This window comes from Antennarius striatus, chromosome 8, assembly GCF_040054535.1.
Source record: "Antennarius striatus isolate MH-2024 chromosome 8, ASM4005453v1, whole genome shotgun sequence".
NCBI lineage: Eukaryota > Metazoa > Chordata > Actinopteri > Lophiiformes > Antennariidae > Antennarius > Antennarius striatus.
Window position 1 is genome coordinate 902,234 of NC_090783.1, and position 13,026 is coordinate 915,259.

The 13,026-nt window shown below is 46.3% G+C and overlaps 3 protein-coding genes across 3 annotated transcripts; 2 read left to right on the forward strand and 1 right to left on the reverse strand.

The window, feature by feature from the left end:
• Positions 1-953: 953 nt before the first annotated feature.
• LOC137599863 (ladderlectin-like) lies at positions 954-3,815 on the forward strand. Its single transcript, XM_068321061.1, has 9 exons — positions 954-1,052; positions 1,293-1,371; positions 1,456-1,491; positions 1,608-1,646; positions 1,800-1,897; positions 2,044-2,169; positions 2,248-2,347; positions 3,643-3,722; positions 3,804-3,815. The coding sequence occupies exons 1-9, from the start codon at positions 1,020-1,022 to the stop codon at positions 3,813-3,815; spliced, it is 603 nt and encodes a 200-aa protein (XP_068177162.1). The 5' UTR covers positions 954-1,019.
• A 1,033-nt stretch (positions 3,816-4,848) lies between these two features.
• Positions 4,849-6,920, reverse strand: LOC137600769 (type-2 ice-structuring protein-like). The gene is made up of 9 exons (XM_068322571.1): positions 6,822-6,920; positions 6,503-6,581; positions 6,054-6,101; positions 5,870-5,920; positions 5,695-5,733; positions 5,521-5,615; positions 5,264-5,389; positions 5,085-5,184; positions 4,849-4,994 (listed from the first exon to the last, which is right to left on the reverse strand). Exons 1-9 carry the CDS (start codon positions 6,852-6,854, stop codon positions 4,921-4,923), a joined length of 645 nt encoding a protein of 214 aa, XP_068178672.1. The 5' UTR covers positions 6,855-6,920; the 3' UTR covers positions 4,849-4,920.
• Positions 6,921-9,325: 2,405 nt separating this feature from the next.
• On the forward strand, positions 9,326-12,142 carry LOC137600773 (ladderlectin-like). The gene is made up of 9 exons (XM_068322577.1): positions 9,326-9,712; positions 9,916-10,127; positions 10,208-10,369; positions 10,566-10,589; positions 10,829-10,900; positions 11,029-11,120; positions 11,244-11,369; positions 11,467-11,569; positions 11,702-12,142. Exons 3-9 carry the CDS (start codon positions 10,321-10,323, stop codon positions 11,770-11,772), a joined length of 537 nt encoding a protein of 178 aa, XP_068178678.1. The 5' UTR covers positions 9,326-9,712; positions 9,916-10,127; positions 10,208-10,320; the 3' UTR covers positions 11,773-12,142.
• The last annotated feature ends 884 nt before the right edge of the window (positions 12,143-13,026 follow it).

A 13,026-nucleotide genomic window follows, 5' to 3' on the forward strand; every position in this document is an offset into this window, starting at 1 on the left:
ATATCTCAAAGCAGAACATTAATGTTAACCTTTATAGCATATAGGAAAGGTTCAGTGCTCTGATTGTAAATGTAGGGATGAGTTTATCATGAATGACGTTTAAATGCCGAAGAGGCATCAGACTTTGGTTTGGCGTTGATTTTGTTCGATATGCTGATTTAGAATTATTCAGACTTGTCTATTAGGATCAGGAGTGCCGAACATGTTATGACCGGAAAAAAGGTTCTTCTCCTACACACACCATACGTTAACCCGCTACAGGACTCCTAGTGATGTACCTGCGCTGTACGCTAGCAGGGAAGGGAAGGCCGGGTGTTCATAACACTATAACAGTACTACTACAGTGTTGAACGTTGTTTTTGAGGAATCACTATTGTGTCACTGGATCTAGAGGAGGACAGGAGAGAAAGACTGATTCAGTACTTTAACGGTTTGTATAGGTGGAACATGGACTGAGCTCTGAATATCTTTATACGCTGATGACATGATCCTGTTTGCTCAGAGTTAAAGCAAACTCTACCAACTCTGCCTGAGCTGACAGATTCTTTCAGGGTCTTTTCAGGACATCAAATGAATAAAAACATCTGTGACTGAGAGACGTCGCCCTGCAGCGTTACCTTGATAGTCTTTATAGTTTTCTAATCAGGCCCACCTTCTCCTCCTTCCTCCTTCTTCCAGGTGCGTCATAAACATCCATCAGACTCATGTAAGACAAATCTTATGTGGGTTCTTTATGTGTTCTTCTCTCTGTAAGGATTGAAAACATCATAAAAAGATGTGTAAGGATAATAAAGGAGGGCGGGTCATCAGCCGTCGTCGTCAGGGTTCAGTTTCCAGTCAGTGGTTCCAGCAGCAGCTCTGAGTGAAGTGATGGATTGTTTCTCGGCAGTCTGGATTGTGTAACACGGGTTCTGCTCTGGACCCTGACCTCGGACACCTTCTGATGGCGTCTTATCTCGCTCTGGGATGGCGTCGGCGTCTTGAGGTGAGGCAGTATATAAAGAGCACAGCCAGCTTCCATGTTGGTCACAGCAGACGCTGAGTTCAACCAGGTAAGACCTGAACCTGTCTGTCCTCTCTGAAGGCGCTCGTCCTTTCCTTGTGTCTCTGGTTGGTCTGGTCCAGCCGCTTGACCTGCAGGTGTTTGACCGATGGATGAAGGAACGTTTGATAGTCGTCAGCTCACCGTTTGGATTGTAGAGCTTTAAATATCTGTGGACAGAACCAAACGCTGACATCTAATCATCTTCTCACTCGTTTGCTCAACGTTCTGATGGGTCTTTGTCCTGCAGACCTTCATCATGTTCCTCATGAAGACCCAGCTGCTCGTCTGTCTTCTCGGTGTCTTCCTCTCTGTCGGCGCTGCAGCAGGTAAAGCCTACGTCAGACTCCAGACAGTCCTGACTCTTCTGATTTGAGCGCCTCACGTTTCCTCACAGCTTCACTTTGTTTCAGACGTCCAGGAAGAGAGAGCTGAACTTTCAATCCCAGGTTAGTTTCCGTCTGACGACGAGACGCCGAGGCTCTCCTGGTTCATCCTCAGGGATCACGACCTCGCTCCTGAACGCTGGACACACTCACAGCATCATGTTCTCACTTTCTTGTAGGAGTTTCTCTGGAGGAAACACCAGATGTTCAGACAGCACGTGAGTTCATCTAGAAGATAACGGAGAGAAGATTGTTGATCTGCAAAATTCAGTTTGTCCTAAAAATAACTGCAACAAGTCAAGCAGCTTTTAAACACCTTTATGACGGATTTCCTCTACATCTGATTTTGTTTGATGTCATTCTGCTTTCAGAGGAGAGATCGGCGTTAAGTTGTCCTCCAGGATGGCAGCAGTACCAGAACAAATGTTACCAGCTGCTCTCAATGGCATATGCCTGGAATAATGCAGAGGTAATAGATGTTACGAGTTAATAAATACCAATAAAATTTGTGCTTCTGATTTGCAGACTCTCTACTCTCATTGGTCCAGGTTCTGAGATGTCTGTCTGAGGTCTAACACCTTTCTTTGTGTGTCCTTCTCGTGTTTCTCCATCCAGTTTCATTGTGAGAGCATTGGATCCAACCTGGTGTCGGTCCGGAACTTCGAGGAATACAGTTTCCTCCAGAATATGGCCAGGAGTGCTAATTACCCCACAGCCTGGATTGGTGGATACCGGTTCCAGGTCAGAGAGCAGATTCACACATAACTACTGGACACTCGTCCTCAGCGTTGTGACAAATATCGATTATCCCCCATCCAGGGCTACTGGAAGTGGGACGATGGTACACCGTTCCTCTACGACAACTGGTACTCCCACAGCAGCAATTCCAACTACAACTGTATCTACTTGAACAGTGAAGGTAAGGAACCTCTTGGAGGTCTGCATATACCCTTAAGCTAACCGGCAATGAGAACAGAAAGGTGTAAACGCTAACGGTTAGCTGTGGATAGTTGGTCTGATGGGGCTGGACCTCACATGTGTGCAGGAAATGATGTAACTGAGGTGCAGCTGGGTCAGCCTCCAGGACTCAGACTTTCTCTTCTGATCTTCAGACTTTACACCTGCCTGAAACTGAACCCTCCACCGGGATACGTCTCTAACTCTGTGATGTTGGTCTTTCCTCTGGTTCAGGTGTTCTCGGCTGGGCCAATCAGGAATGCCATCTTGGAAAACCATTCATTTGTGCCAAGAATCTCTGCTAGCGTCTGATAGCTGAAGCATGCTAACAACTGTCGATGCCTGGATCAGCAGCCGCTGTTTGAAGCTACCTGTGGAACCATTGGCTGGGATAGATTGTCTGTTTACACCTGCCAAGAACAAATGTATTGATGACTAGAATAAGTATTGATAGAAAATACAAATAAATGTAAAACAAGGTTAAAATCTCGGCTCTAATGATCTCATTTACTAATTATATTCATTCATGACACTTTCTCCAGTCTGGTTTTCTCCAGTCTGGAAAAGTCTTAAATCTGAAATGTGGAAACAGTTCCATGAGGGACAACAACAGTGTGTCGTGTGACTTCATGGTACTTCATAGAATCGGAAGAAGGTAGAGAATAAAACAAGATGGGGTAACAAGACAAGTCCAGTTTATAAATACCATGAAGTTTCATTACAGTTCAAAATTGGCTCTGAAGTTGAGACTCACATAAACTCAGCTGTAAGACTGACCTTCGAGATCGTTTTTACAAAGGTGGGCAGGAGAACATGTAAGAAATAAAGTCCAGTGATCAACTGTCAAAAAAAACAACAAAGAGGAAAGACAAGAAATCCAAACCTAAACCTAACCCCAACATTAACCTTAACCCAAACCCTAACCTAACCCTAACCCAATCCCAACAAAAACCCTAATCTTAACCCTAACCCTAACCCAACCCTAAACCGAACCTTAACCCAACCCAATGATGAGCACGGAGACCAACAATAGGACACAAAATCCTCATATAACGAAATGACCCAAACAGACAGAACTCATCTCTTTTCATTGAATGACTACCGAAACCAGAACACGTCCAGAATTTTCCAGTTGGATGGGCAGAATCAGTCCATCCAAATGAACTGGACCAAATGTTAAATCAGGGAAGCTAAATCCTTCCCAGGAGATGAGTTCAGTGGTTCTCCTGATCCAGTCTCATCTGTCTGACACAGCAGAACCCCCCCATGGCCAGTGTTACTCCTTTGTGCTGTCGGTGCAACAGGGAACCCGGAGGTCTGAGGTGGATAACCTTGACGTAAGACTGATGCAAGAAGTGAGCCCGTCTTGCGGTTCCTGTCTTCTCAGGAACGGTTATCATTGCGGTTCTCATTCTCAGGTCAACGTTTGAAGGTTTAGGCTGTGTCCACAGAAAGGAAGTCCAGACTGGAGGATGACCAGTTGGAGGGATAGATGAACGAAATAGACCAGGAAGTTCCCCAGATACCTGATACAAGGTTACCCAGATCAATGGAGTTGTTTCAAAGGGAGATGAGTCAGAAGATCCCCTTCTTGGTGTCAGGCAGGAAGCAATCAGGAATGAAGTTGGGTGACTGGAGTCCAGGACCAGAGACCAACAGGAGGACCATAGCAGGGGGTGGTAGTGTCATCAAGAAAACAGTTTGGTTGATCTGAGCTACTGTGTGTCACGTGTCGCTCTTAAGGGGTGATTCAGGGGCACGTCCTCGGTTCTATTTCCTCTGGGCTAGAAAACCGGTCGGGTTGTCAGCATACCCTTACAACATTCCAACATCATTCTTCAAAAGACTTCATGTTCTGGTGTCTGTCTAAATCTCGGAACCACTGACCCGCTTCACCATCAACCGGCCCCTCAGGCCATCCCATCAGAACCTCCTGCTGTCACCACAGACCCGTCTGAAAACTGAAGGTGTTGCTTTATTCATGTGAGTGGTTTACAAAATGGTGTTTGGATAGACGTTTTAAAATAGGAACAAAAGTTCTGTTCACAAGTTGGTTATCCTGAAAAATATATAGAAAAGAATTCCATGGATTTCCATGAAGGTTGGTGGGAGGGTGGGAGGGTGGGCCCGGGAGGGTGGGCCCTCGGTCGGAATAGGATGCAGATCCACGATTCCTTCTCACATTCGGTAGCAAAGCGAGAACCTTTGTCATCAATCTGGACTTGTTCATTGAATAATGCACTGATTGATCAATACTTTATTCATGACGATGAGTCTTTAATAATCTTCTACACTTCAGGAAAACATCTCAGTCCAGTTGAAAACAATGAAAGTCAAGGAAACCATGAGAACCAAGTTGGGTTTTTATCATATATTTATTTTCCATTTCCTAACAACACACATCTATTCTACTAATCAATACATTTGTTCTTGTGTTGGTGTAAACAGTCAATCTATCCCAGCCAATGTTTCCACAGGTAGCTTCAAACAGCGGCAGCTGATCCTCAGTCGTTAGCATGTTTCAGCTATCGGACGCTAGCAGGAGAGGTTCATGGAGCAGATGAACGGGTGTGAATCGGTGCAGCGGGCGGTGACCCATCCGAGAACACCTGAACCAAAGACCAACGTCAGTCGGAGACGGACTCAAGACGAAGGTGCAAGAGAAAGCCAAAGACCTTCACCTCCATCTGGTTTCTTACCTTCACTCAACAAGTACAGACAGCCGTAATAGCCATTCATTTCGTTAATGTGCCAGTTGTTGTAGGTGAATGGCGTCCCATCATCCCACCTCCAGTAGCCCTGTGGGGGGGGGTGAATAATCAACACACAGTCAGGGTTTGTTCCAACGGAGCAGACGTGTCTGAATCTAATCCCTGACCTGGAAATTGTATCCACCGATCCAGGCTGTTCTCAGACCAGCATCCCAGGCCAACTGCTTCAGGAAGTGGTACTGCTGAATGCTGTACGCCGGCGCCAGGCTGGAGCCGAAGCTCTCACACTGGAACTGAGAAGGACACACAAGCAGAGCTTCAGACCTCAGACAGAAGCTGGAGGAGAACCAACTGCCTTCAAGTGACGTCATCACTGTAGGAATTACACATGAGATCGGCAGCAACGTATATACGAATGTTTTACCTCTGCATTGATTCTGTTTTGAGTAATATTGACCACTAGGTAGCAACGGTTCTCGTATGGCTGCCATCCTTCAGGACATTGTGAAGCTGATCTCTCTGTGAACCACATGAAGGGTTCATCTCTGGTTTTTGACCTCTGTCTTCAATCTGATCTCTGGTTTCTGGATGAACTCACGTAGCGTCTGGACATTCAGCGGTTCCTCCGGTGCAGCTCCTGCAAGAACGTCAGAACATGAAGCTGTGAATGTGTCCAGCGTTCAGGAGCGGGGTCGTGATCCCTGAGGAGGAACCAGGACAGCCTGGACCTCTCGTGGTCTCCTGCTGGTCTGGTCTCGGGGACAGACACTAACCTGGGACTGAAAGCTCAGCTCTGGCCTCTGTGACGTCTGCTGTCGCCTCAACTAGGGGGAGAAACCAGCGCTGCTGTCAGAGCCCACACTCCCTCTAGTCTCCATCTGATCAGATCTATTGATTCGTTCTGGTGATCGTGAAGGTGAAATGTACGACAGACAGTGGAGATGACGATAGACTGACCTGGGACCGGAACAGCTCCACCTTCTGGAACGCCTTCCACTGGAACAACTGGGAGGACAAACATCAGGTCGTCAAGCAGGAGTCGGAGTGGATGTGGGTTCTTCACTCAGACAACGATCAGACTTCTTGAACTCAGAGATGATTGACAGACGTGATGAAGACAGGAAGCAGAACACATTCAGCCTGAAAACCAACCCTGAACACATCACAAAGCCGCTCCGGGCCGGAACCGGACCTCCTCCAGAACCCTGTTTCTAGACACCTGAATACAAATACCAGCTCTGACCAGAGGTGGCGCTCTGACCTCCACTGGACTGCAGTTTAAAGACGTTCCTCCTCACATGTTTCTGGAGTTACACCTTTAAATATTCAGTCAACCGTCACCAGGACGACTGAACCTGTGGAGACGACTGATGATGTCACAGTGATGTCATCAACGGAGGCTTTACCTGCTGCAGCGCCGACAGAGAGGAAGACACCGAGAAGACAGACGAGCAGCTGGGTCTTCATGAGGAACATGATGAAGGTCTGCAGGACAAAGACCCATCAGAACGTTGAGCAAACGAGTGAGAAGATGATTAGATGTCAGCGTTTGGTTCTGTCCACAGATATTTAAAGCTCTACAATCCAAACGGTGAGCTGACGACTATCAAACGTTCCTTCATCCATCGGTCAAACACCTGCAGGTCAAGCGGCTGGACCAGACCAACCAGAGACACAAGGAAAGGACGAGCGCCTTCAGAGAGGACAGACAGGTTCAGGTCTTACCTGGTTGAACTCAGCGTCTGCTGTGACCAACATGGAAGCTGGCTGTGCTCTTTATATACTGCCTCACCTCAAGACGCCGACGCCATCCCAGAGCGAGATAAGACGCCATCAGAAGGTGTCCGAGGTCAGGGTCCAGAGCAGAACCCGTGTTACACAATCCAGACTGCCGAGAAACAATCCATCACTTCACTCAGAGCTGCTGCTGGAACCACTGACTGGAAACTGAACCCTGACGACGACGGCTGATGACCCGCCCTCCTTTATTATCCTTACACATCTTTTTATGATGTTTTCAATCCTTACAGTAAGAAGAACACATAAAGAACCCACACAAGATTTGTCTTACATGAGTCTGATGGATGTTTATGACGCACCTGGAAGAAGGAGGAAGGAGGAGAAGGTGGGCCTGATTAGAAAACTATAAAGACTATCAAGGTAACGCTGCAGGGCGACGTCTCTCAGTCACAGATGTTTTTATTCATTTGATGTCCTGAAAAGACCCTGAAAGAATCTGTCAGCTCAGGCAGAGTTGGTAGAGTTTGCTTTAACTCTGAGCAAACAGGATCATGTCATCAGCGTATAAAGATATTCAGAGCTCAGGCCATGTTCCACCTATACAAACCGTTAAAGTATTAAACAAGTCTGAATAGAATAGAATAGAATAGAATAGAATAGAATAGAATAGAATAGAATAGAATAGAATAGAATAGAATAGAATAGAATAGAAAGCCTTTATTGTCACTATACATAGTACAATGAGATTTTGGGCAACTCCTTGCAGTGCAATAATTTAACAAAGTAGAAAACGAGTAAAAAGAATAATATACAAGTACAAGTATATACAATAGTTACGCTATATATATAAAATATGTAGATTTAAAATAATTTTAAATCAGCATATCAAACAAAATCACTGCCAAACCAAGATCTGATGTCTCTTCAGCCTTTGAACATCATTCAGGATAAACTCATCCCTAATTTACAATCAGAGCACTGAACCTTTCCTACATGCTATAAAGGTTAACATTAATGTCCAGCTTTGAGATACGTTTTATAACGTTCTGTTTGTTCACAGGCTCCTTCAATGTGATTTATTGCTGCTGTAAATAACCAGTTATCAGTATCAGTGGTGTTCATGACGGACCATCAGAACCTCTGATCAGTAATAAGCTTTACTGAACTCGTCCAATCAGAAATGGCTTCCTGGGAGTTAATAATCTGCACTCATAAAACTTTACTGTAAAATAAACTATATTCATAGTGTTCACAATCATGCAACATCAAGACTCAGAAGTTTTGTCCAGTGATTCTGTAATGATTGTGTATTAATACATCAATCACATGTTTTAAAAACCTTCTTCTCTGGTTCAATATCAGATGATTCAAACATGCTATAAAAAAAACTCTTATTTTTTTATTTTATTTTATGTTCTTTTCTTTTTTGCTTCTTCAGGTTCTTGTTATTTCTGACGTGTACAAAGTGACTCGTCCCAACCTGCAGTACTATCCAAATCCTGGCAGGGGGCGCTGCCAGCCCTGCCAATATCTGATGAGTCCAACTTGCTATAAAATACTCTTATTTTGTCATTTCCTTTCTAAGTCGTAAAGGTTTTTCAGAGTTCATTTTTCCTTCAATGCATCCCAAAGTAGTAACAGAATAAAACGAAACGATGCACTCAGTGTCACTTGGTTGTTCTCCAACTTTTGCATCTTTTTCAGAGGCATGGTGAAAATCAATAAATCAATTAATCAATCAACCTTTATTTGTATAGCACTTAATTACATCAGCAGACATTTCAAGGTGCTTTAACAGACAGAAAAACCCAACTGGACGCTCAGGATTGTGCGCAATTTCCAGGTTCGAAATTTCAGCGCAGAAATGTAAAAATTGTGAATGTGAATGGAAATGGGTTTAAAGCTTGAGAGGGACCTATCAACAGTTTCCTCCAGATCCCTCAGGTTTACTGCTTACCAGCATCTTCATCAACCCTGACTGGACCGCCTCGTGTCCACGTCCGGCTGTTCAACATGAGTCACCAGAATAAAGTCACGTTCTGCAGGAAGCAGTCAGACGCTGAGGAGAACGCGTCCAAAGCGTTTACGGGACAGATTCATGTCGTATCTGGACGTTAATGATTCATTCAAACCAGGAACTCATCTCCTCACTGACAGTTTACAAGAGACGTTTCTGGCAAAGCAAGACTAAGACATGAACTCCTTCGATGATAATCCTCCTGGACATGGATGCTTGAACAACAAAGTTCAGCAGCTTTGGGTGGACCTTGCTACGGCCGATCACCTTAGATATGCCAGTCCAAGGAAAGCTCCTCTTCTTGCTATATGTGTCACAGAATTTATGATTCTTGGAGTCTCACCAGACCCTTTGCTGTCTCTACTGTTAGTCCCAGTGGTTAAAGACAAGGCTGGTAGAAAAGACAGCCTTGATAACCAGCGGCTAGCCGGTACCGGCCCATTGCGTTAGCCAGCGTACTGTGAAAGACTCCTGATGGAAAGCGTTAACTAACGCCTCAGACGGCTGTAAGCCAGACACGACACCGATCTACACTCCATGTATTTATGCATAAAGGAAGCTGTGGACAAACACAGAGGTCAAAAGTCATCCATATGTTTCATTGATGCCTCTAAAGCATTTGATCTGATCACCACGTGAACATATTTTCGTAAATTGAGTACGAGAGGAGCGCCGAAGCTCATATTAAGGATCCTGGGTTACGAGTATGATGATGCAAGAAATGTGACCCACCAGTGTCCCGGCTCCGATTGGGGGCAGCGACGTTGGGAGACAAGGGGGTTGTTTGTCCCCAGCTCTGTCCAACTGATATACGAACAGGGGACAGAACGTCCAGACTTCCACTTGTGTGTTAATGATGGTGTGTGTCATGATTTCATGTACAAATTTATTTGTCTGCGAAATGAGTCTGAGAACGAGATTATTCTTTAATTCTCCGGACCTTGAGTCCGTAAAAACATTTATCAGTTATTGGTTAACAGACGAAATCCTAAAATCACATTTATGAGATTTCATCTGGATATTTCTCTTTTTCACCTGCGTGTGTCTGATTGTGTACTTCAGGTTTTCTAGGAGGAAAACATCGAACTTTTGCTGAAGAAGCTTCAAAAATCCTGAAAATTCTCACACTGAGGACAAAACCAAAGAAAATTTCCCGACAACTTGATGTCTGTTTGTTTTCATTGTTGCGTCATCGGTTGGGATTTGAACCAACAACCTGATCTGGGAGCAACAAGGAAACGGTTTTGGGAAAATAGTCCATGAACTGATCTGAGGTCAGGGTTCAGTCTTTATGAGCATCAAACCATCTTCCTCCACAAAGTGCTGAGTCACACAAACGCCCCGCCTCTCCCAGGTGGGCGTGGCTCAGGTGTGTATATAAAGAGCGTGCAGCCTCCCGTCGTCACGACATCACTGATACCTGAGCATCATCACCTGACGGGTCCGAGCAATCTGCTGATCATCGCCATGACGACGGTCCTGGTCCTCTCCATCCTCCTCTGTGCTGCGTTTGCAGGTCAGACTCACACTCTGTCAGCCTGAACACACACACACACACACACACACACACACACACACACACACACACACACACACACACACACACACACACACACACACACACACAACACACACACACACACACACACACACACACACACACACACACACACATCTCTAACACAGTGTGGTCGTTGTGTTTCTCTCTGCAGCTCCAGCTGAACAAGAGCCTCCAGGTCGGTTTCCTTTCACATTATCTGCTTATAAAACGACCTTTGAACCCTTAGAATGAAGGTGTAACCATAGCAATGAGACATGATGCTAACATGATGCTAACATTAATGTAGCTCAATTCCGTTGTCGGGGAGCAGGGAAGCCATCGCTGACGTTAGACTTAGCTGTAGCAGGAATGCTAATTAGCAAACGTTAGCATGAGGTGGCGACATGAGGTCTGATGGAGCTGCTGGTCTTTCAGTGGTGGAGGACAGGACGGTGGCCGAAGGTGGAGCGTTGGTGCCAGAAGACGCTGCTCCTGTTTCTGACGAGGGTAACTAGAGGACGTGTCATCAGAGCAGCTGATTGGCTGCAGGCGGCCGTGGAATGTGAGGTCAGAGACCAGCAGAGGTTTCCTGGGGGGAGTTAAAGCGGCTGTTGTCTCTCCCCGTCTCCCTGCAGCTCGTTCTAACCTCTGTCCAACCGGCTGGCTGGACCACGGCTCTCGCTGCTTCCTGTTCGTCAGTTCAGCCATGACCTGGTACAGCGCTGAGGTACGCTACGCTAACACTTCTGGGTTGTCACTGCGAGCTCCACGCTCCCCAGAGAGTCCAGAGGAAGCAGACGAGGCCTTGAGAGGACTCCTCTGACTCCTCTGCGCCTCCTCTGTCCAACAGGAGCACTGCAACACCATGGGAGCCCACCTGGCCTCCGCCACCAACCCCTCAGAGTACCGCCTCCTCCAGGACATCACGCGGAGTGGAGGGCAGAGCATCGCCTGGCTGGGCGGCTTCAACCTGCAGGTCTGCATTCATGAGGAAGGACCACCAGGGGTCCGAGTCCAGCCCAGGAGCCGGTCCTCAGGACTCGTGTTCCTCACCTGTGCTCTTTGTCCATCAGGGTAACTGGATGTGGATCGACCGTGAAGGGTTCTACTACACCAACTGGTACGCCTCCATTACCCCCGTCAGCAGCTACCCCTGCCTCTACCTGCGCTCCAACTGTAAGTCCTCCTGGTGGACCCGACCGGCAACGGTCAGGGTCCAGACCAGAACCAGGCTGCCATCAAGGTTCGCTTTGGCCTCACATCCAACACCAGAGCTGACGTTTCCTCTCTCTCTGAATCCAATCTCAGACGGGTGGGGCAACACCGGGTGTAGCTACAGTCGCCCCTTCATCTGCTCCAAGAACCTGTTGGCCTGTTAAGCTGCGGCGCCTGGAGCCTCGGCTCGGATCGGCCCGTTCCTCCTGCGTGAAGACCAGCCGTCACCTTTGTTGTGTGTGCCTGAATCCCAGTCTGACATGTGGTGTCCTGGAAGCAGTGATGTGTGACGCGTTGGTGTGACGGTCGCCTCTGAGATCAAACGTCAGAACAGAACGACGAGTGACGACACCGAAAAATCACCTTCATCCTTTGATTCTGTTGATTTCTTGTCATTGATGTTCCACTCTGTCTGTCTGAAGAGTGATGTACAAATAAAGTTTGATTGACTGATCTTTTAAACGAGATTTTGTGTCACATAGTCTTGGTCCTAGTATCTAATCTAGAAAACTGTTTTCTCCTCATTACATCTTGGTAATAAAATATCCTTAAATCACTTTTGGTTCTGTTTGGTTTGTGATGGCGGGCAGCAGGATGAACCCAGCAGGAGGTCCTGACATCAAACTTTGTGATAAGATAGGAGATAAGAGATGAGATCTTTTGTTTATTGATCCCGAAGACTGGCAAAAAAAGCCCCTTATTGCCACAAGTATGACGGGTAAAGCAGATCTGTGTTGAGGTTATGTCTGAAGTCCAGGAGACAAGCAGGAACACGTCTGTCCTCGCTGAAAACCCGAAGAGAAGACATTATTAATAGCCATCCCATCACTTCCTGTTCTTCTACATTATCCTCTAACAGACGTTAGAACCTACACTCGCAGGTTTCTCCACCTCTGAATCCATCAACCAGGAGGTGAAGAGCGTCTCTGCTCACTTCTGACGGCGTCCAGCGATCAGATCAGATCAGCAGCCAGAGGGATGGAGACGATCGATTATATCAATGAACCACAGCCTGAGCAGGAACCCAGAAGAATAGACAGAAGACTGCTTCAGAAGGGTCAGAACTCCATGTGATGAACTCTAACGACACACGAGCTGATAGAGAGACTCTAGAGTTCTCAGGCCGTTTGTCAGATTTTGAATTTGTGTGTTTTATAACTGTAGAATATGAGTTAGCATGCTAACATCAGAATGCTAACACCTCTGACTCTGTGCTGCTTCCACAGAGAAGATGTTGGACTTCATCTTCATCAGCTTCGGCCTGTTGTGCATCATCCAAGCTGTTCTCAACGTTTCTCTACGTCTCTCTCGTGAGTTCAGTCGACGCTTTGTGTAACTGTCAGCTTGACCAAACAGAACACACAACATCCGTGTTACACACATGTTTATTTGCATCACGTGTTTCACAATATCCTACA